Genomic DNA, 27,092 nt, shown 5'->3' with positions numbered 1-27,092 from the left:
TAGTCACAGTTGAGCTTCAGGCGGCAGGATTTGGAATCTTATTTCCTGATATTTGGATATCTTGCCTTTAATTGGATAACAGCAATTCAACTCTATCACTGACCCTGTTTGCTCTGTAGCATTGATGATTTATCTCCACAAATAACACAAGCATGAGGTAAAAAAGTAGGAAGCCAGGCAGCAGTTTTGCGTAGGATTGAGAGGAGATGCAGGAAGACACAGACAGGATAGGAAAATAGTCAAAAACAACAAAACAAAACAAAGTGCTTGAAAAGGAAAAGGTAGGTAGATTTATCCCTATAAAGCAATCATTTATGGGTATGGAATATTTATATATTTCATATTATTCAGATCACCTTCAAAACTCAGTTTCAACACCGTTTCAAGGTATCTTGTGGGCCAAGGCAAAATAGATCACTCCAAACACACACACACACACACACACACACACACACACACACACACACACACACACACACACACACACTGGGCTCCCCCCGATACCTAATTCGTACCCTGTCAGAAGCTAATGTAGCAGATAGCTGTAGGAGACTATTTTCACATTCAGCCTGCATGAAAAACTAAGAGTAATTGATCATAATCAGAAATAATCATTAAAATGTTTTTTCAGTGAACCACACCTTTTTATATGATAGCAATTTACCACAATCATGCAAAATCAAAAAAGATGTAAACCATAAATGCTTGAATGAAGGAAAGTCACAACCAATACAAGTCTGCTTAGTCTCAGTCTGGGGGGGTGCCACCCTCTCCCCTGAGTGGCGCTTTGCATAGTCCAACAGGCTGCTCGCAGAGTACGTTTCACCCAAATCAGCAGCGTGTATTATTAGCCTTGTGCAATATCAAGCACTTTTGCATGGGCCCACACTTGGTCTACCATTTAAGCATCTTCGTTTATGTACATAAAAATAGAACAGCTCTGTCTACTGGACACATTTTTTCAACCGACTTCTTTGCACACAGTGTCCATTACATGTCCTATGCATCATATTTCGGGTGAGCGAATAGTATATAAGCTGCAGAGAACGGCTGAGGGGGTCCACTGCAGTCGGCAGATTCATCTGAGCGAATCCTCTCTAAACTTAGAGATAACTTCAAGGTGAGTTTCGCAGGAGAGCTGCAGACCTGAGTCTGACTCGAAGGGGGTTTCGCCGTCATGCATTGGGACTAAAAGAGCTCAAAGAGGTCCAGATTCTGAACATAAACGGCCCAGTTTTTGGACTAAAACAAAGAAACCAAATGGAAAAAAAGTACTTGTAAAGAGGACTTGGTTTTTGTTTTGGAAGGCTTGGTTTTTGGATAAACCTGGACTACTTTTACTCATCGTTGGAGTACAAACATGGACCATGAATTTAATCTCTAAAGATTACCTTGTAGCTCTGTACTGCTGAGGGTTTTTTGTACTAAAGTGCATTGAGAGAACCTTTAGACTCAGAGTTAAAAGTGTTTCCTCCTGACTGATTTGGTGAGCTGATGATTTTTCCTTTGCTCTTCTTCCTCAGTTAAAAATGGCATTCGCCGGACTTCTGAGTGATGCTGACATTACTGCAGCCCTTGCAGCATGCCAAGGTAAGCCCGGCAATGACACCACACAGCATCGGATTACTTTAAATGTAGTTAACTTTAATCAATTGCAAAAAAAATTAATAAATAGCGAGTTATTGGATTCGTTTTTCAAGACAGAGTGCTCTGTAAAGTGTTAGTGTTGCTGCTGTAAGACAAGCAGCTCCACAAGCAAATGTTACCAGTTGAATTAGTGGATCAGTGAAAAACAAAAGCCAATCTTTGGAAACCAGCGTACCAGGAATGTAGCCTAGAATTTAGACCATCATTTGCCGAATCAAAATAACTTTGCTCTGCATTGCCAGTCTACCAAACATGCACAATTCAGTTGGTTTGTGACTCATTTGCTGACCCTCATCTTCTCACAGCTGCCGACTCCTTCAACCACAAGGAGTTCTTTGCCAAGGTCGGCCTGGCTGCCAAGTCTGCTGATGACGTCAAGAAAGCCTTCGCCGTCATTGACCAGGACAAGAGTGGCTTCATTGAGGAGGAGGAGCTTAAGTGAGAAACTTCTCTTAGATTTCACACTAAACTCATCAACTACTTATCCTGGGCCAAACTTATAAAGAATTCATGAAGATTTTGTTGGCCAAAAAGAATAATATATATATATATATATATATATATATATATATATATATATATATATATATATAATCTACAAAATTTCAGTTAATGATTTAAAAGCGCAATTATGTCCTAAAGTTCATTTTATTATTGTGAGACTTAATATTTCTTGTTGTTTCCTCCTCCAGACTGTTCCTGCAGAACTTCTCTGCCGGTGCCAGAGCTCTGACCGACGCTGAGACAACGACCTTCCTGAAGGCCGGTGACTCTGATGGTGATGGCAAGATCGGAGTTGATGGTGAGAACATTAACTCATCCAGATCTAAAGGCTCTCCACTGCCTACAAAACAGCATCCTACAATCTGAGGAGTTTCTAAAAACTAATTAGTGCCTTAAAACTTTAAGCTAATCTAACTAAGCTAAAAGTGGAGCAGATGCCTTTCTTCTACCACATGCTAATTGACAATAAGTCACTCTGATGATGATAAATTAATTCTTTGTTTTCCTCCCTTTGCAGAGTTCGCTGCCATGATCAAGGGTTAAATGAACAAACTGACCAACATCTGACTTCAACTCTCAAAAGGAACAACTTGAGCCAAGACGACTCTTTTTCTCCCTTTCCCATTCACTCTTTCTCTCTAGTAGACTCTCTGAAACCACTTTTATACACATGACCTTTAACCCCCGACCAGACAACACACTGTTTCTCTCTCCCAGGCAGTGCTCACCCCAGTGCTATCCACGATGAGTGGGCCTGACTAAGTGTATGGCGTGGCTGACTTGTGTCTTTCTCTCTCTCTCTCACTCTTCTGTCGTCGTTTTACTGTGTGGGATTTGCATGCCACGAGATCAACAATGATGCACTTTTATGGAAAACGGACGGACGATGAGAAAACAATAAAGGTTCTTTTTCAATAACAAATGCCTGAAAGTGGTCTTTAATGGTTGGGAACAACTACATCAGCCATAGCCTAGCAGCTAATAGCTGCTTCAGTATGCAGAAGGGAAACAGTTAGCTAGGTGCCTCAGGAGTTGGCTTCAGTGTTAAAACAAAACTTAGAATTTCTAACAATGTTCAGATCTGTGAAAAAATTAAGGTTGGACTCAACTGATCTTAAAATCAACTAAAATAATATTCAAAAATAGCCAAAAGACTAAAAGCCTGTTTATTCTGAGCTTCCAGGTAGCCTTGCACAGCCGTTCAAGCAGCTGTGACATGAACATGTTTGTGGGATACTGTTTTCAAGCCAAATGTGCTAGTAGCACTGTTACCTAGCAGCAAGAAGGTTGAATCCCAGCTATGGTCTTTCTGCGTGGAGTTAGCATGTTTTCTAGTGATGTGACGTTCATGAACGAATCAAATCTTTTGAACGAGTTTTCAAAGTGAACGATGAGAGCCGAGTTCCTGTAGAGAGCCGTTCGTCTTGTCATCCGGTAGCAAACCTTCCTGGAAGTCGGTAAAGCGCACCCGCTCAGCCCCCACCCACCGTTGTGACGGACGTCGGAGGAACACGATCCGACCACCGTGTGCCCTCACAGACTTCGCTTTGTTCAAAGAAGTCAGTCTTTTGAGCAGCTCTACGACCGACGGCTCCCATGGAAGAGCCATAAATCACATCACTAACATGCATGTGTGGTTCTCAGGCTTCACACACACACACACACACAGACCAGAAATATACATATGGTTACTGGAGACTCTAAAGCATCCCTTGTTGTGAATGAGTGTCCACATTTCCAGGCTTCTGCCTCTCCATGTCTGCTGGAGTTAGACACCATCTCCCAGCAACACCACTAAAGAGGAAGTGGTCAAGAGGATGAATGAGTGAGTGTTCATTAGCTTTACAATGAGTGTGTTTTTTAAAGAAAACAGAATATGAGAAATATTGAATTGATGCTTAAGACATTTTGCACGTTTGGCACAGAACACCAACTTTAAAGTGTCCCTGTTTTAGTTATCCAAATGAGAAAATAACCTTCAGAATGAACATTTAGTAAAATATAAAACTTTAAACCAAAGATTGACGCCATGGGTGCATCTAAAAGATTGTACTGGGGTGATGCAAACACAATGGTTGAAAGGGTTGTCTCCATCTGGACTACTAGCTTCTCTTTTATAGCATGTCAACTTTAAAATCACTTTACTGTTCTTTTTCTTTGTCAGTCAGATTAAAATCTCTCCTTGTGTTAGGTCGGTGCTGCTAGGAAACAGCCACCAGATGGCACCCAAAAGCCATATTAAGGATTTTATGTTTACATTGAGATAAAGGCTTTCTGTTTACTAAAGATGTTTGAGGTAAAGGTAGATGTGAGTCCATGACGAATTAAAGAAAAGATAGTGAGATTAATTTCCATGGATCTCATTAAAAAGCAGCTTCTGCTCCCTCTGAGCTGCTGTCTTTAGGGCTGATGGGGCCCCACCCATCCTCGCACCTAAAACATCTGTCTCAGGTAGGTGGGCACTCACCCTAACCCTGTCTAACCCTAACCCACTCACTCGCTCGCTCACTCACTCTCTCTCCAAACTGCTTCATCCTCAGCAGGGTGAGTCATCAGGGGAGAGGCGGGGGACACCCTGGACAGGTCTCCAGTCCCTCACAGGGACAGACAACCAGTGACACACCCACTCACATTAAGGGACATTTTGGAGTATCTAATTAACTTCACATGAATGTTTTTGGTCTGCATAGGAAACTGGAGCACCCTGAGACCCCCCACCCCCCACCCCACACACACACACACACACACACACACACACACAAGGAAAACATGCTAAAGCATGTAGAGATCCTGCAGTTGGGACTCAAACCTGCAGCCTTCTTGCTGCAAAGCAACAGTCCTACCATCTTCACATCTTCACTAGCTATAGGTGGGTGCATGCTAACAATTTTAAAGTGTTTTTATTGATATTACAGGCTTAAAGGTGACTTTCCAGTTTAAATGAAAACAGTGTGTCTTGGTTGCAAACATTTCCTGTTGATTATTCTAAAGTTACTGTTACAAACTGTGATCTAATGTGACAATCTCACAATTATGATTCTCATGGTGTCATCATGTCTGCCTTTTGCATATGATGATGATGTTGTTCTATCTGTGTTTTCAAGCCAGGACCTTCTGGGTGCAACGGAGCAGTTTGCAGCTGATTCTGAAGCAGCATTCAGAGTCAGCCCCCAAGGCAATGGTGCACAGAGGTGTAACCAAGTCACTACTTTGCAAGTCACAAGTAAGTCACAAGTCTTTCCAGTCAAGTCTCAAGTCAAGTCCAAGTCAAAGACAACCAAGTCCAAGTTGAGTCCAAAGTCAATGATGTGGAAGTCCAAGTCAAGTCCAAGTCCTTAACTTTAAATTTTTAAGTCATATTAAAGTCATCTGTCCAACTTCTATTTAATGACAATGATAATAAATAAATTCCAGAAATAAAACTTCTTAAAGCTTCATTTATTTGCTCAAACAGCAGAAAGTGCAACTGAAACTGATTATAAACAAAGTGCTGCTGCAGTTAGCAGAACAAGATCAAACCCAGAACCAAGAATGATTTATGATTTTTGTCCATGTCGGGTCACTTTTGTGCTAAAACATAAAATACGCTCAAGTCATCATCAAGCCAACAGATGCAAGTCGGTTCAAGTCGCAAGTCATTGGCTTCAAGTCTGCGTCAAGTCGTAAGTCTTTATAGATTTTATCAAGTCAAGTCAGAAGTCATTAAAATAATGACTTGAGTCTGACTCGAGTCCAAGTCGTGTGACTCGAGTCCAAACCTCTGATGGTGCATACTGGGAATAGGTGGAATTGTGGCTGGCCACTAGTCATTTTTACCCAAGTCAGACTGAGGCACTGATTTAATTACATTCATTACTACATTGATGCCTGTGTGCTTTGGCCACTTGTGTGTGTGTAGGTTTCTACCCACAGTGCACTGCAGTTTGTTGGAGTGGCAGAATTAAAGCGTGTGGGTAAATCTTGCCCCTGGGTCATCTACGACTCCTCCACAGAGGTCGGGAGTCTGTCTCTGCCTTAAACAGTGGAGTTTAAGAACTTTGGTGACAGGGGGAGAAGAATCTTGGTGAGAGAGGTAAAGAAGAACCCAAATATCACTGTGGCTGAGCTCCAGAGATGCAGTCAGGAGATGGAGAAAGTTGAAGAAAGTCAATCATGACTGCAGCCCTCCACCAGTAAGGGCTTTATGGCAGAGTGGCCTGTTGGAAGCCTCTCCTCAGTGCAAAACACATGAAAGCCCACATGGAGTTTGGTACAAGACAACTGAAGGACCCTGAGATGGTGAGAAATAAGATTCTCTGGTCTGATGAGACCAAAATATAACTTTTTGTCTTTAATTCTAAGTGGTACGTGTGGAGAAAACCAGGCATTGCTCATCACTAGTCCAAAAAAGTTCTCACAGTGAAGCATGGCGGTGGCAGCATCATGCTGTGGGGTGCTTTTCAGCTGCAGGGACAGGACGACTGGTTGCAATTGAGAGAACGATGAATGCGGCCAAGAACAGGGATATCCTGGACAAGAACATTCTCCAGTGCTCAGGACCTCAGACTGGGCTGAAGGTTTACCTTCCAACATGACAAAGACCCGAAGCACACAGCTAAAATAACGAAGGAGTGGCTCAGCCAGAGCCCTGACTTAAACCCTGTTGAACATTTCTGGAGAGACCTAAAAAGGGCTGTCCACCAACGTTCACCATCCAACCTGACAGAACTGGATCTGCAAGGAGGAATGGCATCCAGGTGTCAGAAACTTGTTGCATCTTTACCAAGAAGACTCACGGCTGTATTAGCTCAAAAAGGATGCTTCTGTTAAATACTGAGCCAAGGGTCTGAATACCATGTGATATTTCAGTTTTTCTTTTTTTAATAAATCTGCATACATTTATAAAATTCTGTGTTTTTTGAGTAAATATGGTGTGCTGTGTGCATTCACGCCATCTCTGTCCACATTTAGGAGATCATTCACTGTAGCTGTAGAGGAAAGGATCCTGATTGAATTTGAGAATCACCTACAGGGAGGGAGGGAGGGAGGGGGTGGATAGGTGATCAGGGCGGGGAGAGAGCAGCTGAACACAAAAAGTTGATTGGATGAAAACCACCCAGTGACATAAAGGGAGAGAAGAGGCAGTGATGGTGCTGTGCTTGGATTTAAACAGTAAAGGTTAATAAGACAGGTGAGCTATTGGGGAACTCGAGAAGCAGGCTGCTGAGGCTGCAGGAGAATTTGATCCGCAGACACTTTGGAAACTCAAGCCTCCTTGAGCACATCCAGCCCTGAATATATAAGGCAACAATCAGCAGCCACTGCAGAGTTTTATCTTTTGCTGCTGCTGCTGCTGCTTTGGACCTGGACAGAGAGGAGCACATATCTGTGACAGAGGTGAGTCCCACGGCATCGCGGGGAAACCCTCAGTGCACGAGGGAGTGCAGGTATCACAGGAACTAGTGTTTAGCTGCAGCTTCAAACTAATCAACCTGTTTTTCAGCTTAATGTGGAATTATTAGTCATTGCACTAAAATCTGCCAAAGTGTTGATGCAGAAGAGCTAAAAATATCAACAATATTAAGAGTAAAAAAAGATGCTGTAAAACTGTTTTAACTGTCACACAGTTCACTCGTCCTACAATAAAAAGGACTAAAAGTTAAAGTCAGCACAAGGGGGGGCGACTCGTTAAAACTTTTCACAAGATTTCATTTTTGAGTTCCAGTGACTGCATCAACTCCACAGGTGGATTTGGATGTTTCTATTCTCTGATTTATTACGTTCTGCTCTGCCTGTCTGGATCTCAAATAAGTAGCAATTGGTCTGCAATTAAATCATTAAAGAGAGATTAAAAACTCTCAGTGGTTAACAAGCTGCCAGGAGAAACCTGATCACAGAGCACAACCATCTGAGCAGAAATCCCAACAAACCTGTCGTAGTTTTCCCTTCATTTAGGTGTGTTTTAGTGTTATTTATGTAAAATAATACATCATTTAGTCAGCCGTCATCATCTCAAGCATAAACAGTGACAGGAATTTTGATGGGACCATAATATTAACCTACATACACCTGCATCTGAGGGACAAGTTAATCCGTCAGGATGCCAGAATGTGTGTGTGTGTGTGTGTGTGTGTGTGTGTGTGTGTGTGTGTGTGTGTGTGTGTGTGTGTGTGTGTTATTTATTTACACAGTATTTCTTTTAACAGAACCGACATGTCACTCTCTTCCATCCTGTCAGCTGAGGCCATCGAGAAAGCCGTCAAGGACTGTGAAGGTAGCAGAAAACCAACAAGCATCTTATACATATGTTTCAGTTCATTTTCCTCACAGGACCTAGCTTTTATTTGGAAAATGGACGTTTTAAATCATATTAAAATGACAATAACCTTAAAGTAACTCACCATCTATGACTTGAAGATAATCCTCTCTGCAGATGAATTATTTGATGAAGTCAGAAAGTCAACGTCAGTTTTAAATCTGAATTTGGAAGGCTTTGAATCAGTGTATTAGTTTTAGTTTTAAGAGATAAAACACACAATGGTTCATCTCAACACAGGATGCTAACAGGGTGACCTTCAGATCATCTCACACTCTATGTGTGTGTATGCATGTGTGTTTCCAGCTCCGAACTCCTTCTGCCACAAGAAGTTCTTCCAGCTCTGCGGCTTGTCCTCTAAGACGCCCAAGGAGGTCAGGGATGTCTTCCAGATCATCGACGAGGACAACAGTGGCTACATCGAGGAATCTGAGCTCAAGTAAAAGTGATAAGTGGAATCTTTAACTGCTGTGTCCTCTAGTTTGTCTCATAACTTTTTAAAGTCTTTAAATGAATCTGTATGTAGTATTATGTTACTGGGTTAGGATGTATCCATCATGAGTACAGTGTTTATTTTTGTGTTATATAATTCACCTTGTGCGATGAGAGCTCAGGGCTGACTGGGGATTTGTGTGTGTGTGTGTGTGTGTGTGTGTGTGTGTGTGTGTGTGTGTGTGTGTGTGTGTGTGTGTGTGTGTGTGTGTGTGTGTGTGTGTGTGTGTGTGTGTGTGTGTGTCCAGGTTCTTCCTGCAGCGGTTCGTCCCCGGAGCGCGAACTCTAAGCGAAGCAGAAACCAAGAAATTCATCTCAGCAGCTGATGATAACAGCGATGGCAGAATTGGAGCAGACGGTCAGTATCTGATTTCTGATGTTATGTTGGAGTAAAGTCACGGTGAGGCACAAGTCACCTCACTAGCTGGACTGAAACGTGAAATTTAAAAACTCCTGAAGCACTTCTAGATGTTATGAATTCTTAAGGATTCTGACAGGAAGAAACATTCTTTGGCGCAATTTCACCTTTTGTCTAAGAAAGACGTTTGTCTTGGGTAATCTGATCAGAGAGAGAGAGAGAGAGAGAGAGAGAGAGAGAGAGAGAGAGAGAGAGAGAGAGAGAGAGAGAGAGAGAGAGAGATGTCAAAAGGAGATGACACCAGTCTGTTTATTTCATGTTTTTGCTGAATATGTATTTTGAATAACATACTCATTTTCCATTTCCTCTCCAGAATTCCAGACTATGGTCCTGTCCTGAGTTTTCCAAGTTTAATACGATCTTCACTGATTCCCCAACATCTGATGGTTGCTTCTATTCCCAGGAATTTCAGTTGCTTTCTAATAAACTCTGTGTGCGTTAATCATTTTTTAATTACTTTCTGTCATTGTAACGCCTTCTAATGTGTCTTGACATTCCTCTTGTCTATGAATGGCATGAATAAACATAAACAAATGGAAGCAGAGCATTGATTCGTTTGATGCCTTTAACCTCTTAATGCCTGAAATATGAATCAATAATTTTACTAAATATGTTTTTAAATAAGTCATTTATTGTCTAATGTTAACGGAATAATTATATATGCATCAATTATTTACTATGTAATTGTGGAACAATGTAACAGTAATAATTGTCCCTTCCCGCGGTAGATCCTCCACCAGAGGGCAGTAGGCATGTAAAAGATGTGGCAGGTTTCTGATGAAGGTGCAATCATGATGCACCATCTGGAGGCTTTAAGGCCAGCGGTTCATTTGTTTGTCCAAGTTGCTTTGTTGCGTTTAATCTCAAAGGGGGCTGGAGCAAGAAGAGGGACACACCCTGTGGACAGGTTACTTGGACCAGGACCAACCCAGGGCAAACCATTGAGATATAGGACACAAACATCAGAGTCACAGAAAGCGTTTTCTACCGATTTTGAAATAGAGAATCTGATAGAATATTTTTATGATGTGATGAGAGCCCGAGGTGGTTCTAAGGCACACCCAGGGTGGGCCAGCTCTACCATGACAGGGTGACAGTGCTGAAAAATAACACAAACATCAAGATATTTGCAGAGAATAAAATAGCATTGATTTTCCAATAAACAAACAATTCAGCATCACTATTCAATTGAATTCAGTTTATTTATATAGCGCCAAATCACGACAAGAGTCGTCACAAGGCTCTTCACAAACTGAAACATTCCAATACAGTTCAGTTAATTATGACAATTAGTAAAAAGTTTCCTATAGAAGGAACAGAATGCATCGAGTCACTGACTAGTTAAACCTGCATATCCATGGCCCAGGTTCCCTCAAACTAAAGTGGTTAAGGTGAATACCCGATGGTGAATACCTGTAAATACCCTCCCCCAACACACACACACGCGCGCGCGCGCACACACACACACACACGCGCGCGCGCGCGAATACTGGGGTTCTCAAATGCAAAAATGCAAAACACTAATAAGAGTTCTGCAAAATTCTTTACAGAGGTTGACATTTTTTATTTATTTTTTGTTTTAATACATTTAGAGACTGGAGCAGGCTCAGCAGAAATAACCAGACTGTAAATGTGTGTTGTGTCTGCTGAGCATGCTTGATCTTGTAGTAGAGTAACTAGAGACTGTTCACAAGTAATAGTTTAATTCATAATATTGTACTTCGTGGTGTTACAAATTACAGTGCAGTAAGAATACTCCAAACATTACAGTTTCCCAAAAAAAATTGTCATGTAAATGCAACTGATCAAACGTAAGTAGTTACTTGTACCTCTGTAGTTCCTATGACAGTTTAGTAGGAACCTATAATGAGCTGCAACCCGTCACCCGAACAATCTAACGCGTGACACCGCACTGTCAAAAGCAGGAAGTGAAGAATGTAAAGTACTACAATGTTGGCGGCATCTACTTTTATTGAAGTTTTTATGTTGTTTTCATCTTTAATTCCACATTAATTTCAAGCAGCTGAACGCTTTGAGTGTATTCTCCGTCAGGTGAGTCTTAGCTTTCTATGGAGGTTAAGTTAAGCCTACTGGTGCTAGCAAAGCTAGCTAGCTAGTAGGTGTATGTACAGTCTATGGTTTAACCTGATTTGGTTTCAAGTGGTTTCAGTGTGAGCAGGAGCTAATGTTAAGCACGTGTTAAGCTGCAGCGTCGCTGACGTTTCCGTGTGAAAATAAGTTCGGTTTTTCATCTTGTGTAGAAACAGTGATGGTCTAAAACGTTAATGGTTTGTTCTCTAGGGGTTGTAGTTCAGCTCGCGAGAGTTCACCGGCTGAGACGCAAAGACGAGTCCGGTTTAAAGCTCCCTGTGACCAGGCAGCAAACATTCTTGTTTTCAATTTTATTCAGTTTAAACAAACACACTGGATTACCGTGCTTTCAATATTTAAACCTGCCTTTATGTTTAAAAGGAAATTTAAACTTTCTGGCCTCAACGAAATACAATACTATAAATTGACAATTTTATTCATAGAGGTTTCATATTAGACGTTTTAAATTTTCCTTAATTTCCTGTTCTGCTGCCTGACATGTCGTGATCTGACCTTCATTTCAATTACTTATATTTACCACACATCATGCACATGAGATTAATTTAATTTAGAGTAACTCTTATCTCACTGAGGTCAGCTGTGTGTTTGAACTTTTGCTGGATTTGCAGAGTTCCAAACACACTAAACATGTTTAGGTGATTTGAATAATGCATCTTTCTTCATGACAGTCCAATCAGACTTGTCATAAAGGTCTTATTTAAACATTCAGTGTGTTCTGGTATCTGCAGGCACACGGCATGCTAACCCAACAGTCACCAGAGCAAAGGAAGTCCAGACACAAGTCCCACTAATGCTCATGATAAGGTAAGCTGGATGACTGACATGGGTGTAGGCTGGGATTTAGGTAGCTTATATCTATTTTTTTTTTTTTTTTTTTTGTGGATTTTGTTTTTCAGTCCCAAAATGGCTTCAGGAGTGCAAGAGAAACAGTACACACCATGTCTTCTGAGTTTTTTCATTTATAACCCTACGTTTGGACCACGAGAAGGAGAGGTGAGGGTGACTCTGCTGCTTCCACCTCAGTCAGAATGCTTTTTAGTATTGTTAGAAAAATTTTTTGTGGTTTAATTTAATTACTGGTTCTTGTTTTTCAGGAGGAGAAAAAGATTTTGTTCTACCACCCTAGTGCTGTTGAGAAGAATGAGAAGATCAGAAACGTGGGCCTTTGTGAAGCCATTGTACAGTTTACCAGGTGAAACAACGCAGTGTAGCTGTTATGGTTTGGCCTTGTTATATTTTATTCTGTTTGTGGCTTCTTCTTTTTTTAAATGTTGGATCAAGTTTTCACCTGTCTGATGGAATAGGGAAACATCATAATGAATGTTTAGACACACTAATAAACACCATAAAAACCTGAAAATGATGAGCTGACCTTCATGTATGGGTCTTTCTCCACCACTTCTTTGTTTTAGGACGTTCTGTCCAACAAAACCAGCTAAATCCCTGCACACACAGAAGAACCGGCAGTTTTTCTTTGAGCCAGAGGAAAACTTCTGGATGGTCATGGTACTTTTACCTTTGGTGTTTGCATTTTTTGTCTGAATCACTCCACATTCATTTATTCATTAATTCCTCAGGTGGTTCGAAACCCAATGATTGAGAAGCCAAACAAAGATGGCAAACCCCCTACGATAGAGTATCAAGAAGAGGAAATACTTGTACAGAGAAATAATTCTATACTTATTCTATTTTTCAAATAAAAATGGTCACTTTTGTAATTTTCTACCATCTTTTCCCTGTTTTAGGACACCGTTTATGGTGCAGTGGTAAGACAATGCTACTGTATGTACAAGGTGAGCTTTATTTCATTAAGGATCGTGTTTAATGGACAGTGAGTGAGTGAGTGAGTGAGTGAGTGAGAGAATAAAAAAGGAGAAAGAGACTGTAACGCGCAATGCTGTAGTTTTTTAGCTGTAGTCAAAAATGGCGTCTGGCAACAGTGCAAACATCTTTTTATTTATTTGTTTTTATTTTTTTTTAGAAGAAAGGCTTTTAGCGTTTCTACTTGTGGTTTTAAAGACATCCAAGTCATTTAGAACAGAGGAAAGGGCCGCAGCGAACTCTGCTTCAGTCGCCATCTTTATGACAAACTGGGCGTTATGGTGTGTGATAGGGATGCACCGATACCTCTTATTTCCAAACCGATACGATACCGATACTTGGATCTGCGTACTCATCGATGCCGATTTCCGATACCGATACTTCCACCACACAAAAAATGCAATGATTTGTAATACAGATTTTATTTTCTTCTCTGCTTTCAACAGGAAACGACTGTGAGGTAGATAAAAAGTAAAATATATGACTGGAAATCAGCACAAAACTAAAATATTAGGTGAACAGAAATGACAAGTTACAGTGAAGCCATTTTCAAGCAACTGCATTGGTATCGGTTCCTGGTATCGGTTAACTTTTACAGATACTGGTGTTGGTATTGGTATCGGCACCGATACCAGTATCAGTATCGGTGCATCCCTAGTGTGTGATGTAAGCTACTCAGCGCTGATTGGCTCGGTTAGAATTATCACGGGGTGGGGTTATTTGAATAGGAGAGTTCCCAGAGCCTTTCTCTGCGCAGAATTAAACAGAGGAGGCGTCTGGCAGGCCAGGCTAGGAATGGCCAGGGCTACAATGGAGCATGGCTAAACCGACCTGCAGAGCTAAGCCTTTTGCCACAGTTGGTCTAGATTTCTAGGCCATTATTCACATAGATTTCTTCTGATATTTACAAGCAAAGAGATCACCAGATCAGATCACCGATCTCTGTAGGGGGAGAAGCCCTGGTGCTCCTGTCTCAATAAGTGGGAGTTGGAGGAGAGGGGAGTGGAAAACAGCAGGATTTGGAGTCTTACACTGTATTATTTCCTGATGTTTGGACGTCTTGCCCCATTGGCTAACAGCAACACAACTCTACCTACGACTCCTTTAGCTCTGCAACATTGATGTTTTATCTCCACAAATGACACAAGCCTGAAGGAGTTCTGCCATGTTGCAGATTTGCTAACGGTTAGCTTCTACTAGCAGAGACGTGCTCTGCTGTTTGCTGGTTGTTAAACCAACAACCCGTCGCGAGCCAAGATGAGTGAGTACGTGAAGGCTTATTTTCAGGGTGACGTAGATCTGAGAAGCCTTTCTAATGGGAACGTTACCCCGTCTTTTCCATCAGAAGCTGATGTAGGAGATGGGTGTAGAAGACTTTTCACGTTCAGCCTGCATGTGAAACTCAGAGTAACCGATCATGCACCTGGTCTTTAGGACAGCAGCTGTACACACTTGTCTTGGCTGTGTTCTGACTTGCTGTCAGTTTAGTCCTGTATTGTATGAACTTTCCAAACAGAGGCTGTTCACACAGCTATCTGCAGTAATGATTGTAACTTTACTCCAGAAACACACTTCAAAAGGGTCAAATATTCTTTTAAATGTAAGTTTTTCCATCATTTCTGTCATCCTGTAGCTCTTTAACAGTACGTTTGGTCGGGCGATGGAAGCTGGAGGCGTCGAGCTGCTCATTCAGAAGCTGGAAAAGTTCTTCTACAGGGTAAAATCTGTTCATTCGTTGCTAGGTTGGTGTCTGTTTGGGTTTGTTGTGGAGATCTACAGCAAACTGTCTGGTTTGCTTTTATATTGCTTTAACAGTTGTTAATGAAGAGCCACTAGAGCCTGAAGGTGAGTGTTGTCACACGGGCTGGGATCTGTTTGTGATAGCTGGACTGTGTTTGCAGTCATGCCTGGTTTCTCTGTCCTGTTGTCACTTCTCTGGAACAGCAGAGGGCTTGGCTCAACCACCACTAAACTCTAAAAAATTAACTTCTAATTAGGGAACGCCTGAGTGGGACACAGGGTTCCCTCTCCACGGTGTAACCTAACCCGTCACAGGTTCAGTTTCACTGCCTCTTATCCTGTCAGGGATGCAAGAGTCTGCACATCACATCACTCAAGGGGTTCTTATTCCGCTTCATTTGTTGTATTGTTAACAAGCCCTTGTAGGCTGGTAAACTAACCCCTTTCTCTTTTCCGTCTCCGTTTTCTCTCCCTCTGTGTGTTTTACAGTATCTCCAGACCCTCCACCTGCAGTCCTGCGACCTGCTGGATGTATTTGGAGGCATCAGCTTCTTCCCTCTGGACAAGATGACCTACCTGAAGATTCAGTCTTTTGTAAACCAAGTGGAGGAGAGGCTGAGCCTGATCAAATACACGGCCTTCCTCTACAACGACCAGCTCATATGGTGAGCTTGTCAAGCTAATCCGCTCCCTGACAGAACTGATAACTCCCTCGACCTTAAAACAACCTTTTGCATGCTTGCAATCCTGCACAAGGTTGGAATAAGGATGTGCAAACCCAAAACCGCGTACTGAATAAACACAGGTGGTTCCTAATCCTCTTTGCGTTGCACGTTCTCAGCCACCTGGCTCAGTTTGTAAATACACATCTACTCAGCAAAAAATAACACAGATAGACATTTAGTCTTGTGTTTACTTGTGTGTTTTTGTGCAGGTTTTAAGGGTTTGGCTTTTTGTTATGATGGTTGTTTGCAGGAGTGGTCTGGAGCAAGATGACATGAGGATCCTTTACAAGTATCTGACCACCTCGCTGTTCCCCCGGCACTCCGAACCAGAGGTACTGGGTTTATCTGGGTGGCTTTTGAATGTTACATTTAATGCTACCACCTTTCGTGCTTGATTATGCTCCCTTTAGTGGTAATTACCATTCTTCACACCTGCTTTATTAGAACAGTGGGAGTCACAGCTCTGTGGTCACCTGATTTCAGACTAAATCCTTTTGTTTTGTATTTCCTCTCTGTCCTTTGTAATCCCAGCTGGCTGGCAGGGACTCTCCTCTGAGGCCAGAAGTTGCAGGAAATCTGTTGCACTACGGGAGGTAAATCCTTGATCCGATCTGCGTAGCTACCTGTGTTTGTTTATATCATCCTGCCCTCGTTGCCTCTGCAGAGAGATTCCTCATGCATCAAGAACTACTCTTTGATTGTGCAATTAAGAGTTAAGATCAGGATTCATGTCTGTGTGTACTGTGCATCATGTGATCTCACTGACAGACAGGAACTGACGGGGTGTAAAGGTATCGGGATGCTGCTTCTTTCTGTCTCTGTAACGGAGAAAGTTTGCTCTGGTGTTGGGTGTCTGACATCATTTAGGCCTGCATAGTCCCAGATGAATTAATTAGTGTTTGAACAGGTCCAAGTCTAACTCTGGTGACTCGTCGTGGGACAGGAAATACAGCACGCTCAGATTAGGAATAGAAAAGGGCAAATCTTACATCTGTAATTTGAGCCTTCGGATTTCCTCTCTACTCATCCTTCTGCATCAGACGTTGAAACCAAAGATTTTAGCTGTTGGTTAAAAAGCAAACGCTGAGGGGCTATCAGTAGAGAAAGCACAGGTGTTTGTGTCACTGAGGTCGTGCCTTCATGCTTCAGGTGAAGAGGGAAGCATGACGCGTCAGTCACACGTAATGGAAGGAAGAACATGTGATGTCAGAAAAAGGGCAAACAACTGTCAATCTTCGTGTTCCAGAGACGGTAAACCACAGAGGCAGGCTGTGTCTGCTTCTGTTGCACGAATGTTGTTTTTCATTCAAATCAGGGTCCAAACACCAGCAGGACAAACTTTAATATCAGTTTTATTGATTCTGTCTCAGTATTAGTGTTTGGGTTTTATTTGGTGATGTTTGGACTGGTGTTTATCACGTTAATTTGTTTTCATTAATGATTTTAATTAAAATCTAAACTAACTAAAAACTCGGCATCTTTTTATCTTCGTATACTTCGTATAATGTGTGTGTGTGTGTGTGTGTATATATACACACACACATGCAGGTCCTCCTCAAAAAATTAGCATATTGTGATAAAGTTCATTATTGTCTGTAATGTACTGATTAACATTAGACTTTCATATATATTAGATTCATTACACACAACTGAAGTAGTTCAAGGCTTTTATTGTTTCTAACATGGATGATTTTGGCGTACAGCTCATGAAAACCCAAAATTCCTATCTCAAAAAATTAGCATATTTCATCTGACCAATAAAAGAAAAGTGTTTTTAATACAAAAAAAGTCAACCTTCTAATAATTATGTTCAGTTATGTACTCAATACTTGGTCAGGAATCCTTTTGCAGAAATGACTGCTTGAATGCGGCGTGGCATGGAGGCAATCAGCCTGTGGCACTGCTGAGGTGTTATGGAGGCCCAGGATGCTTCGATAGCGGCCTTAAGCTCATCCAGAGTGTTGGGTCTTGCGTCTCTCAACTTTCTCTTCACAATATCCCGCAGATTCTCTACGGGGTTCAGGTCAGGAGAGTTGGCAGGCCAGTTGAGCACAGTAATACCATGGTCAGTAAACCATTTACCAGTGGTTTTGGCACTGTGAGCAGGTGCCAGGTCGTGGTGAAAAATGAAATCTTCATCTCCATAAAGCTTTTCGGCAGATGGAAGCATGAAGTGCTCCAAAATCTTCTGACAGCTAGCTGCATTGACCCTGCCCTTGATTAAACACAGTGGACCAACACCAGCAGCTGACATGGCACCCCAGACCATCACTGACTGTGGGTACTTGACACTAGACTTCAGGCATTTTGGCATTTCCCTCTGCCCAGTCTTCCTCCAGACTCTGGCACCTTGATTTTCGAATGACATGCAAAATTTACTTTCATCTGAAAACAGTATTTTGGACCACTGAGCAGCAGTCCAGTGCTGCTTCTCTGTAGCCCAGGTCAGGTGCTTCTGCCGCTGTTTCTGGTTCAAAAGTGGCTTGACCTGGGGAATGCGGCACCTGTAGCCCATTTCCTGTACACGCATGTACACGGTGGCTCTGGATGTTTCTACTCCAGACTCAGTCCACTGCTTCTGCAGGTCCCCCAAGGTCTGGAATCGGTCCTTCTCCACAATCTTCCTCAGGGTCCGGTCACATCTCATTGTGCAGCGTTTTCTGCCACTTTTTCCTTCCCACAGACTTCCCACTGAGGTGCCTTGATACAGCACTCTGGGAACAGCCTATTCATTCAGAAATTTCTTTCTGTGTCTTACCCTCTTGCTTGAGGGTGTCAATGATGGCTTTCTGGTCGGCAGTCTTACCCATGATTGTGGTTTTGAGTAATGAACCAGGCTGGGAGTTTTTAAAAGCCTCAGGAATCTTTTGCAGGTGTTTAGAGTTAATTTGTTGATCCAGATGATTAGGTTAATAGCTCGTTTAGAGAAACTTTTCATGATATGCTAATTTTTTGAGATAGGAATTTTTGGTTTTCATGAGCTGTATGCCAAAATTTTCAATATTAGAAACAATAAAAGGCTTTAACTACTTCAGTTGTGTGTAATGAATCTAATATATATGAAAGTCTAATGTTCATCTAGACCAGGGGTTCTCATTATTGTACCAAATACCGCAATATTACAGTGCATCGATATTTTCTCACATCCCTACTGCTTTCATCGCCATAATGATGGGTGGATCATTTAGTCTGGTGAACCCATTAAAACTGCACCAGATCAGAACTGGACAATATTAAGGGGGTTATTGGGGATTCATTTGCTGTTCTGATCCAAATTGGCTCATCTAGATAAGCTGTTCTGAGCTATGTCAACAATCGGTATCAGCCCTCAAAGCAGAATGGGTGCATATCGTTTTCTTTCTGTCTCTGTCGTGTGCATAGAGATAGATAGATAGATAGATAGATAGATAGATAGATAGATAGATAGATAGATAGATAGATAGATAGATAATATAGTGAAATGTCTTCAGAAAACAAGAAAATGAGTCCAGATGCCTGTTTTTTGTAATTCTGAGAATTGTGCGTGTCAAGGATGACTGAGAGTCTGCACCAACGTGGATGTCCTCCTGATTTGTCTTTATTTGTCCTCTCAGGTTTTTAACAGGACCTACTAACCTTAAAGACCCAGAGGCCAAATTCCGGTTTCCAAAAATCTTTATTTCAGCAGTGGACGGCTACGAGGAGCTGCACCTGATTGTCTATAAGGTCCGTCATATTAAATGTGCTGCTGCTTCACGTTTGATTGGCTCAGAGAGCATTTTGATGTATTAGATGATTTTAATTTTCAGACCGTCATCAGTCTGTGACGGAGGATTTGTGTTTTTATTAATGCGACATTCAGCAAAAAGATATCCTATTCTCAATGGACTCTGAGGATTAGATGGCTCAATTAGAAAATGAAGCCCATCCCATAATGCTCATCATCACATTAATGTGATTCCTGACTTTTGTGTCCTGGGTTTCTCATGTAACCTGCTCTAATCTGCTTTGTTTTGCAGGCGATGAGTGCTGCGGCGTGTTTTATGATCAGCGGTAAGCTGAAGCTCAGCCCTCCATATAAACCAGACAGGACGATTTCTCCCTCGTCTTCTTTATTTGAACTGACTTTCTGGTTTTCTGCATTATTCTCCAGCCTCGGTGGAGCTGACCAGGCAGTTCTGTGAGCAGCTGGACAGCTTGGTGGGCCCTCAGCTGACTCTGCTGGCCTCAGATATATGTGAACAGTTCACCATTAACCGCAGGATATCTGGGTTAGTGGAGACCGCAACAGTCTGATTGATAGAGAGCGTTATAAAAGCATCTCAGCATGATGCATGTTTTCATAGAAGCATATCCCTAGGAATATTACAAACCACAGTTTGGAATTGATAAATAGTTTTGCTCTGTTGGCGGGAAATTCTGACAAACAGAAATTACATCCTCCCAGGATGTTGGTACTTGAAGCCATACTGTGCAACTTTTTCTAATTTTTAAATCATTTTCTGGAGCCAGTTTGTGCTACAATGACCTTTTACAGGGTAATGAAATGTCACTCAGACCGCCGGCCGCCACCTGTTACACTTAAAAAAGTTTGAACTGACATACCTGCCGCTGCAGTCTGCTTCCAGCATGTTTTAGATCATGAACACGGCTGATTGGTTTAATTTAGTGATGAATCGCTCCTGTAGCCACTAATTCAGTTCAGTTCATTTTATTTCAAACATATACATTCACCAACATTTCATAAAATCATTCCATGCAGTTGTTTGAAAAGGAGGGGAGAAGTATATACTTATTTAGCCCCACCCCCTCAGGTTTACATCCTCATCATCTAAATTTGAGCAACAAAACATTTACAATGCCTTAAAAAAAAAATTCTCATGTTCAACTAGAACTATATTTAGATTTGCTAATTTGTAGAAGAGGTTAAACATCAGTTTGCATGCCGTCCTCGGTTAATTGCATTTTATTCATTCTTATACTTATTTAACATTTCTTTTTTAATTAAGTCTGGGGAGACATTTCAGCTGTTAGATTAAGGTGTTAAAAAGACAAACGCACCAGCGAGGAGATAAGTTTCACTTTAGCGTTGACCACAGACAATAACGGACACTAGGGGGTGCTAAAATCAAGCAAAATTGCCAAGTGTACCTTTAACTTTTCCTGGGTTTTCTCAAATTATCGCCCTTATTTTGATGAAACTAGTTGATTATGGAACAATTGATCCCTAAATATTTTGTCATTACATTTTTATTTTTATTAATCTGCAGCCCAACTGTTAGTGTTTGTTTCTGGTAGACTAAATTAAAGGGCTATAATTCAATGAAGGAAAATGAAACACCTGCTGCATTTCATGCACACATTTTAAACTAAAATTATGAGAAATTCATTCATTGAGAATCATAAATACTTTGTTGATCTTTGAGTAAATAGTTGCTCCAGACAGTAAAAGTCAAGAAGAGGAATCCCAAACTAATAATATATTACCAAAATATAAAACACCGCTCGGTTCAGTGGTGTCTGTCAAACACCAGTAGAAATAATATTTACAGTATTTCTATGTGCAACATAGAAACATGACGTGCTCTTAGCCACCATGCAGCCCACATAGAAAAAGTATGTTCTTATTTTTTGTCGAGTCCTGCAGTATTAGACACTATGCTACTATGTACACGTGGAATACTAGCTCGATATGTGTAGGTCTGGCTTTGGCCTAATGATTGAAGTGTAAGGGACGCTTGGGTGGCTGTTCTGATCCGTCACGTCACTCTGCTGAGCTGGCAGTGCAGAACTAGGCTCTAATATTACTGGATCTCATTGTGCCACTACTTAGGGGTAACTCAAGCAGTGCCCCACTAAGGATGGCATCCTGGTCCCCGCTCCTTTAACCCCAGCAGTTAGCTCCTGATAAGTCCTGCACTGTAAGGCTAAACCAGTCCTGCAGATTTGATGGACTCCTTGTAATCAACTTAGTGAAGAAAACGCTGAATAAATGATGAGGTTCCAAATTCCTCTGCTGGCACGCAGGTCTCTGTCCTGAATGTGACGTGGTGATTACACACACACCACTGATTAGAAAGTGGCTCTGTTTTGATATATTCACACACCCGTGCCAGGTTTGTTACCCTAAAGCTCTCACGTCGTTATTCATTTGTGTTTTTAATGTGGACTCTATTTTTTTTCCGTTTAGGCCTGAGAAGGAGCCTCAGTTTAAGTTCATCTACTTTAACCACATGAACCTGGCGGAGAAGAGCACCATCCACATGAGAAAAACAGCCAGTGTTTGTCTCACCTCCGTCCACCCGGACCTCATGAAGATTCTGGGAGACATCAACTGTGACTTTGCAAGGTAAAGGCTCACCTGTGGGAACCATCTAACAAGGTCTGGTTGTTTGAAACGGGTGTGCAGTTAAGGTCTGCAGATGGATTTTTGTTCCTGAGGAAAAAATAAAGAACCTTTTTAAGGGTTTTGTTCATAATTTGTTGTAAATATATAAAACGCCTAAAGAGTTAAAGTAATTTTAACATGCGTACACAGCATCTCTGTTTGGTAAATTAAAGCTGTTAAATGTATCACATAACACACACACACACACACACACAAAACCAGCATCTAAGAAAGAGAATAACTTGATTTTTAGATCAGAATGTCACATAATACATGCGTAGCTGCATTTAGCTCTTTGATTTAACCCGACTTTAGATTTGAACCGTTGACCTCCCAGTCTCAGGGCAGACACTCATACCACTGAGCTGGTGTTAAGTCATATGAGCATAGTTATTTCTTGCACCCCTAAGAAGAAGCCGTCTAATATTGCGTAATGAAGGCTGGAAGCTAACATTTAGCTAACAATGCTAACGTTGAATTAGAAACAAGTAATCTGCTCTAAAAATATCTCAAGCTACTTGTTCAATTACCAAACACCCCAAAGTTACGGTCAAACGTCTTTATCTTATTTGACCACAGCACCTTTAAAGGCCTTCCAGGAAAGGCACATTGCAGCGCAGCTTTAATGCTCGGTGCTAATCTGTCTCTCAGGGTTGATGAAGATGAGGAAATCATCGTGAAGGCTATGACGGACTACTGGGTAGTCGGCAAGAAGTCAGACCAGAGAGAGCTGTACGTGATCCTGAATCAGAAAAACGCCAATCTGATTGAAGTTAATGGTATGTGTCCTCCACCCAGGAGGCGGTACATTTGTGCCATTCTCACCCGAATGAACAATCATTAACTCTGCTTTGCTGTTTTTATTTTTGTTTCAGAGGAAGTCAAGAGGCTTTGTGCGACGCAGTTCAACAACATCTTCTTCTTGGACTGAGTGACCAGACTAAAATCTGTCAGTGAGGCAGGACTTCCACAACAGCATCAGCGTAATGCAATAATTGCATTGTAAAATAAAACGATAAGATTGAAAAGCTTTTCTCACCACGTTTTTGTTTTGTTAATTTAACCTACGACAATTGTAATATTTTCTTGTAATTACCTGTAAAAATACAGATTTGCCTGTACATGTACTTGATTTTGGTTCCTTTGTACATACTTGTAGGATTTCAACTGATTTCTTTTTTCTTCCACATTTTTTAAATGAACACCATATCACAATGTCTCAAACTATCCTAAAAACTGACGAGCAACAGAGTTTAGATTCTGTGATCAGCGATAGTTGAGATGTCATCATGTCAGAAGTATTGTGGTCTGCCAACACCTGCACTAACTTTAAATAAACGAAGCGGTCATTTTCCTTCTGTGTGTGTTTTTTTAACAGCAGATTTAATTTACAAACACAAAGTAAGGAAATTTCTCAGAAGCATTCACAGGTTTTCTGAGATTGTTGCACATTTACATGGTCCTCTTGGTCCTCTTTTGTTTGCCATTTATCTGCTTCCTCTGGGGTCAATCTTTCATAAACATGGCCTATCATTCCATCTCTATGCTGGCGATTGCCAGATTTACTCTCCATTGTGTCAGGAGAAAGGTCACTCTATCCAGTCCTTTGTGTCCTGTGTTAACAAGGTGAAGTCTAATGGCCAACGTTCTACATCTGAATGAGGGAAAGACAGAGCTCATTGTTTTTCACCCCCAGCAGGAATGTGGATCGTTATGTTGATCTTGGCCCTCTTTCTCCCTACTCAAAACCAGTTGTTACCAGTTTGGGGGTGAAACTTGATGCTGGACTTAAATTTGATGCTCACATCAATTCTGTGATCCGGTCCAGTTTCTTTCACCTGAAGCCGGGTGTACACTGTGCAACTTTTTCACTCGTAGCACTCAGCTTCAGCTCAAACTGTACGACTTCGTCGCAGAGCAGATCTCACGAGTCATGTGCTCACACTGTACGACCCAGTTCTCGCATGCGACCTGACTGCTCACACTGTACGTCTGGTAGCAACACGTCGGCCCTAAAAATGTGCTAAAAATAGCAGTTTTTACTCAACACGTCAGACTTTTTTGTCTTGCCTGTTGTCCTTCGGGAGTGCTGCAGGAGGACACACAGGGATTTATGGGGGTTGGATGAGGAAAACGAAATAAAGAAAGTGAATCTGTGTTTTGTGATCAGTTTAATTTGACATGAACACGACAAACACGCTTTCTTGACAATCTTTGTGAGTAAAAAAAACGTGTAGAAACAAAAACGAACAGCGTGTGCATGGATGTAATTTTGGGGGGGGAACAGGGGGGACATGTCCCCCCCCACTTTTTCCAAAGTCAAGTTTTGACCCCTGCACTTTTTACCATCCAAAAACAATATTACGCTATATTAAATTGACACTGGTTGAGCTCTAGGACCAAGCGGAAAACAACCGTTTGTGTTGAAGCCTGTTTCCCATTAAAGCATACTGTAAAGACCCCCCCCCACTTCTAAAGTGAAAATTACGTCCTTGAGCGTGTGTTATTAGGGAAATAGCGAGCGACCGGCGTTGATGCAGGATTGCGCGCGCATGCGCCGTGAGCGGTTCTGATACTTTTTTGGATCGTAGCTGCTCGCAGCTGCTCGCAGCGCCGCTTCAACAGTGCGATACCCTCACGAGGGACGAGCGAAATATTAAACACACCAGAAGTCCCTGCGACCTCACGACTGCTGATCGGCGGCTGGTCACGTGGTGTTAATCGCCTCTCGTAACCCCCTGTACACTACACGACTGCTCGGCGCAAAACTCGCCCCGATGTCATGGCTTCTCGCACGACTGGAAAATCGGCTCAAAAAAGTGAAAAAGTCGCACAGTGTACGCCCGGCTTGAGACGCCTTGCAAAAATCAAGCAAATGCTGTCGAGAGCCCACCTGGAGTGGGTACTGCATGCCTTTGTAATTTCTAGGCTTGATTACTGCAGCTCTCTCTATGCAGGGTTGTGTCAGTCATCACTGTGTCACCTACAGGTTGTGCAGAACAGTACAGCCAGGTTCCTGACTGGGACCAGGAAACGGGACCACATCAGTCCAGTTCTGGCCTCTCTGCACTGGCTTCCGGTTTGTTATCGTTCACACTTCAAACTCCTCGTCTTTGTTTATCATTTCTTCCAGGGAGGTGGTCCCCCCTATCTAGCCACACTCCTGAACAGACATTCAGCACGCGCTCCTCTGACCAAGGCCTGCTCGCTATCCCTCGTTCTAGGTGTCGTACTCGCGGGGACCGGGCTTTCTCAGTTCTAGCACCGTTACTCTGGAACTAGTTGCCACCCTCAGTTAGGCTGTCCCCATCTCTGCCAGTCTTCAAGAGTCGCCTAAAAACACACCTCCTCCGCTTGGCGTTTCCAGAACATGTTTGATTTTGGCCCTCTTTTACGTTGAATTTATTTCACAGTTTTCATTGGTTCACTCAATCCATTGTTTTACACATTTGTCCTGTACCAGAATGTTTCACCTATTTTGTAATTTGAATTGCTTTTATTTTGGATTTATTCAATATATTTACCTTCAACTGTACCATGTTCAGCACATTGGGCTTCCTGACAAGGTTGCGGAAGGCGCTTTATAAATAAAGCTTTGATTGATTGATTGAATGATTGATACATGTATGAATGAATAATTCTACATGATGAATTATAGACCAAAGCTCAGTTTTCACTGTTTTAGAGGATAAATATTTTAAAACCTGTAAAAATTCTGAGTAAAGTCAAAATGTATTCGTTTAGTACGTTACTGTGGCAACAGCTGTTGCCCCAAAGTGCTGCATATAGGCAAAGTAATTAGCATTAGAAATAGAGGAGCAGACCTAATCTATTACAAGAGACTAAAACTACAGGCAGATGTGTCTAAAATGCATAACAAATTACAAAAGAATAAAAATGGACACACTTAAAATGCGTCCTTCAACACAGCATAACGAGAGATTTCATCTGATCATTACAAACTTCTGCTACGGCCCATTCTAGCTGAGACACGGTGGATGGTTTTCCAGCATGGACGGCCTATTTAAGGTCAAAAGTCAGATAATCTTCAGGATTTTCTGCTAGAGAGGAGAATTCATGGTTCCATCGCAGCAAGTGGTCCTGAAGCAGCAAAGCAGCCCCGGACCATCACACTACCACCTCTGTGTCTGTTATAATTTTCTGAAATGCAGTGTTATTTTTACACCAGCTGTGATGGGGCACACACACACACCTTCCATAAAAGTCCACTTTTGTCTGTTCAATCCTGACATTCATCAAGATGTTTTTTGACAGATCGTTGTGTTCTTTGAGGTCAGCAGAGCTTTTGGTGGTTGAACTCTCCCATCATGCCACTTTTGCCGCATCTTTTTCTTGCTTTTGATTCATGACCTTTGACCTTAAGCTTTGCCAGCTGATGTGAGTTCTTTTCATCTTGAACTGTGTGTTGTAATTGTATACGTGTGTTGTTAAGGCAATTATTAAGCTGCTCTTCAGTCCTGGTGCTCTAAAAACACTTGTCATCGCGCCCGGTTATTTTCTCCTACTCAGGATTATACAGTTGTACTTTTGTAAAATAGTAGTCAGTTAGTGTGAGATTACTCTGGTGAAATAAACAAATGGCTTCATAATTAGTTTAGAGGCAACCTTGTTATGCACTAGATGACAGTGCATTTTGGGTTTTATTCATTTAAACCAGGCAGTTGGTATGCTGCTAAAAAATTTATGTTCAAAATAGGTACACAGATACATTATGTCCAGATGAAACTATAAAGTAACAGGTATGATTTCACTGTGCAGTGAACTGACATCTTTCTGCAGAAAAAGCTTCTCATGTTATTTATTTCCTTTTTTTTTCAAGCTTATGAAGCATAAAGCTACACAACTTAATTTAAAAAAACAAATTTATAACCCTCTTGTAGATGATTTCATAATATAGAAGAATGCTTTGCTCTTTAACTAACTCTCCTCTTGACAAACTCCCATTTAAAT

At 41.7% G+C, this 27,092-nt stretch overlaps 3 protein-coding genes across 3 annotated transcripts; all 3 read left to right on the top strand.

Moving 5' to 3' along the window:
* Positions 1-906: 906 nt before the first annotated feature.
* Positions 907-3,073, top strand: LOC107388158 (parvalbumin alpha). The gene is made up of 5 exons (XM_015963567.3): positions 907-1,120; positions 1,524-1,590; positions 1,953-2,085; positions 2,340-2,449; positions 2,669-3,073. The coding sequence occupies exons 2-5, from the start codon at positions 1,530-1,532 to the stop codon at positions 2,692-2,694; spliced, it is 330 nt and encodes a 109-aa protein (XP_015819053.1). The 5' UTR covers positions 907-1,120; positions 1,524-1,529; the 3' UTR covers positions 2,695-3,073.
* A 4,222-nt stretch (positions 3,074-7,295) lies between these two features.
* Positions 7,296-9,900, top strand: pvalb9 (parvalbumin 9). The gene is made up of 5 exons (XM_015962649.3): positions 7,296-7,527; positions 8,337-8,404; positions 8,753-8,885; positions 9,187-9,296; positions 9,670-9,900. The coding sequence occupies exons 2-5, from the start codon at positions 8,344-8,346 to the stop codon at positions 9,693-9,695; spliced, it is 330 nt and encodes a 109-aa protein (XP_015818135.1). The 5' UTR covers positions 7,296-7,527; positions 8,337-8,343; the 3' UTR covers positions 9,696-9,900.
* A 1,362-nt stretch (positions 9,901-11,262) lies between these two features.
* ccz1 (CCZ1 homolog, vacuolar protein trafficking and biogenesis associated) lies at positions 11,263-23,475 on the top strand. The gene is made up of 17 exons (XM_015963568.3): positions 11,263-11,408; positions 12,197-12,272; positions 12,365-12,461; positions 12,563-12,660; positions 12,881-12,974; positions 13,046-13,126; positions 13,214-13,261; positions 14,923-15,006; positions 15,519-15,694; positions 16,005-16,086; positions 16,286-16,347; positions 19,348-19,459; positions 19,753-19,786; positions 19,887-20,004; positions 21,924-22,082; positions 22,773-22,900; positions 22,997-23,475. The coding sequence occupies exons 2-17, from the start codon at positions 12,259-12,261 to the stop codon at positions 23,050-23,052; spliced, it is 1,443 nt and encodes a 480-aa protein (XP_015819054.1). The 5' UTR covers positions 11,263-11,408; positions 12,197-12,258; the 3' UTR covers positions 23,053-23,475.
* Positions 23,476-27,092: the final 3,617 nt, after the last annotated feature.

This window comes from Nothobranchius furzeri, chromosome 16, assembly GCF_043380555.1.
Source record: "Nothobranchius furzeri strain GRZ-AD chromosome 16, NfurGRZ-RIMD1, whole genome shotgun sequence".
In the NCBI taxonomy this organism is placed as follows: domain Eukaryota; kingdom Metazoa; phylum Chordata; class Actinopteri; order Cyprinodontiformes; family Nothobranchiidae; genus Nothobranchius; species Nothobranchius furzeri.
Note: the sequence above shows the minus strand (reverse complement) of the source record. Positions and strands in the feature narration are given on the sequence as shown.

Excerpts from the sequence above, each read along its gene's own strand:
- ccz1 (XM_015963568.3), top strand. Across the intron at positions 16,087-16,285 it reads CCCGGCACTCCGAACCAGAG|CTGGCTGGCAGGGACTCTCC; the intron begins GTACTGGGTTTA and ends TTGTAATCCCAG. Across the intron at positions 16,348-19,347 it reads AATCTGTTGCACTACGGGAG|GTTTTTAACAGGACCTACTA; the intron begins GTAAATCCTTGA and ends TTGTCCTCTCAG.
- pvalb9 (XM_015962649.3), top strand. The coding sequence starts at position 8,344 with ATGTCACTCTCTTCCATCCTGTCAGCTGAGGCCATCGAGAAAGCCGTC. Across the intron at positions 8,405-8,752 it reads AGCCGTCAAGGACTGTGAAG|CTCCGAACTCCTTCTGCCAC; the intron begins GTAGCAGAAAAC and ends GTGTGTTTCCAG. Across the intron at positions 8,886-9,186 it reads ATCGAGGAATCTGAGCTCAA|GTTCTTCCTGCAGCGGTTCG; the intron begins GTAAAAGTGATA and ends GTGTGTGTCCAG.
- LOC107388158 (XM_015963567.3), top strand. The coding sequence starts at position 1,530 with ATGGCATTCGCCGGACTTCTGAGTGATGCTGACATTACTGCAGCCCTT. Across the intron at positions 2,086-2,339 it reads ATTGAGGAGGAGGAGCTTAA|ACTGTTCCTGCAGAACTTCT; the intron begins GTGAGAAACTTC and ends TTCCTCCTCCAG. Across the intron at positions 2,450-2,668 it reads TGGCAAGATCGGAGTTGATG|AGTTCGCTGCCATGATCAAG; the intron begins GTGAGAACATTA and ends CTCCCTTTGCAG.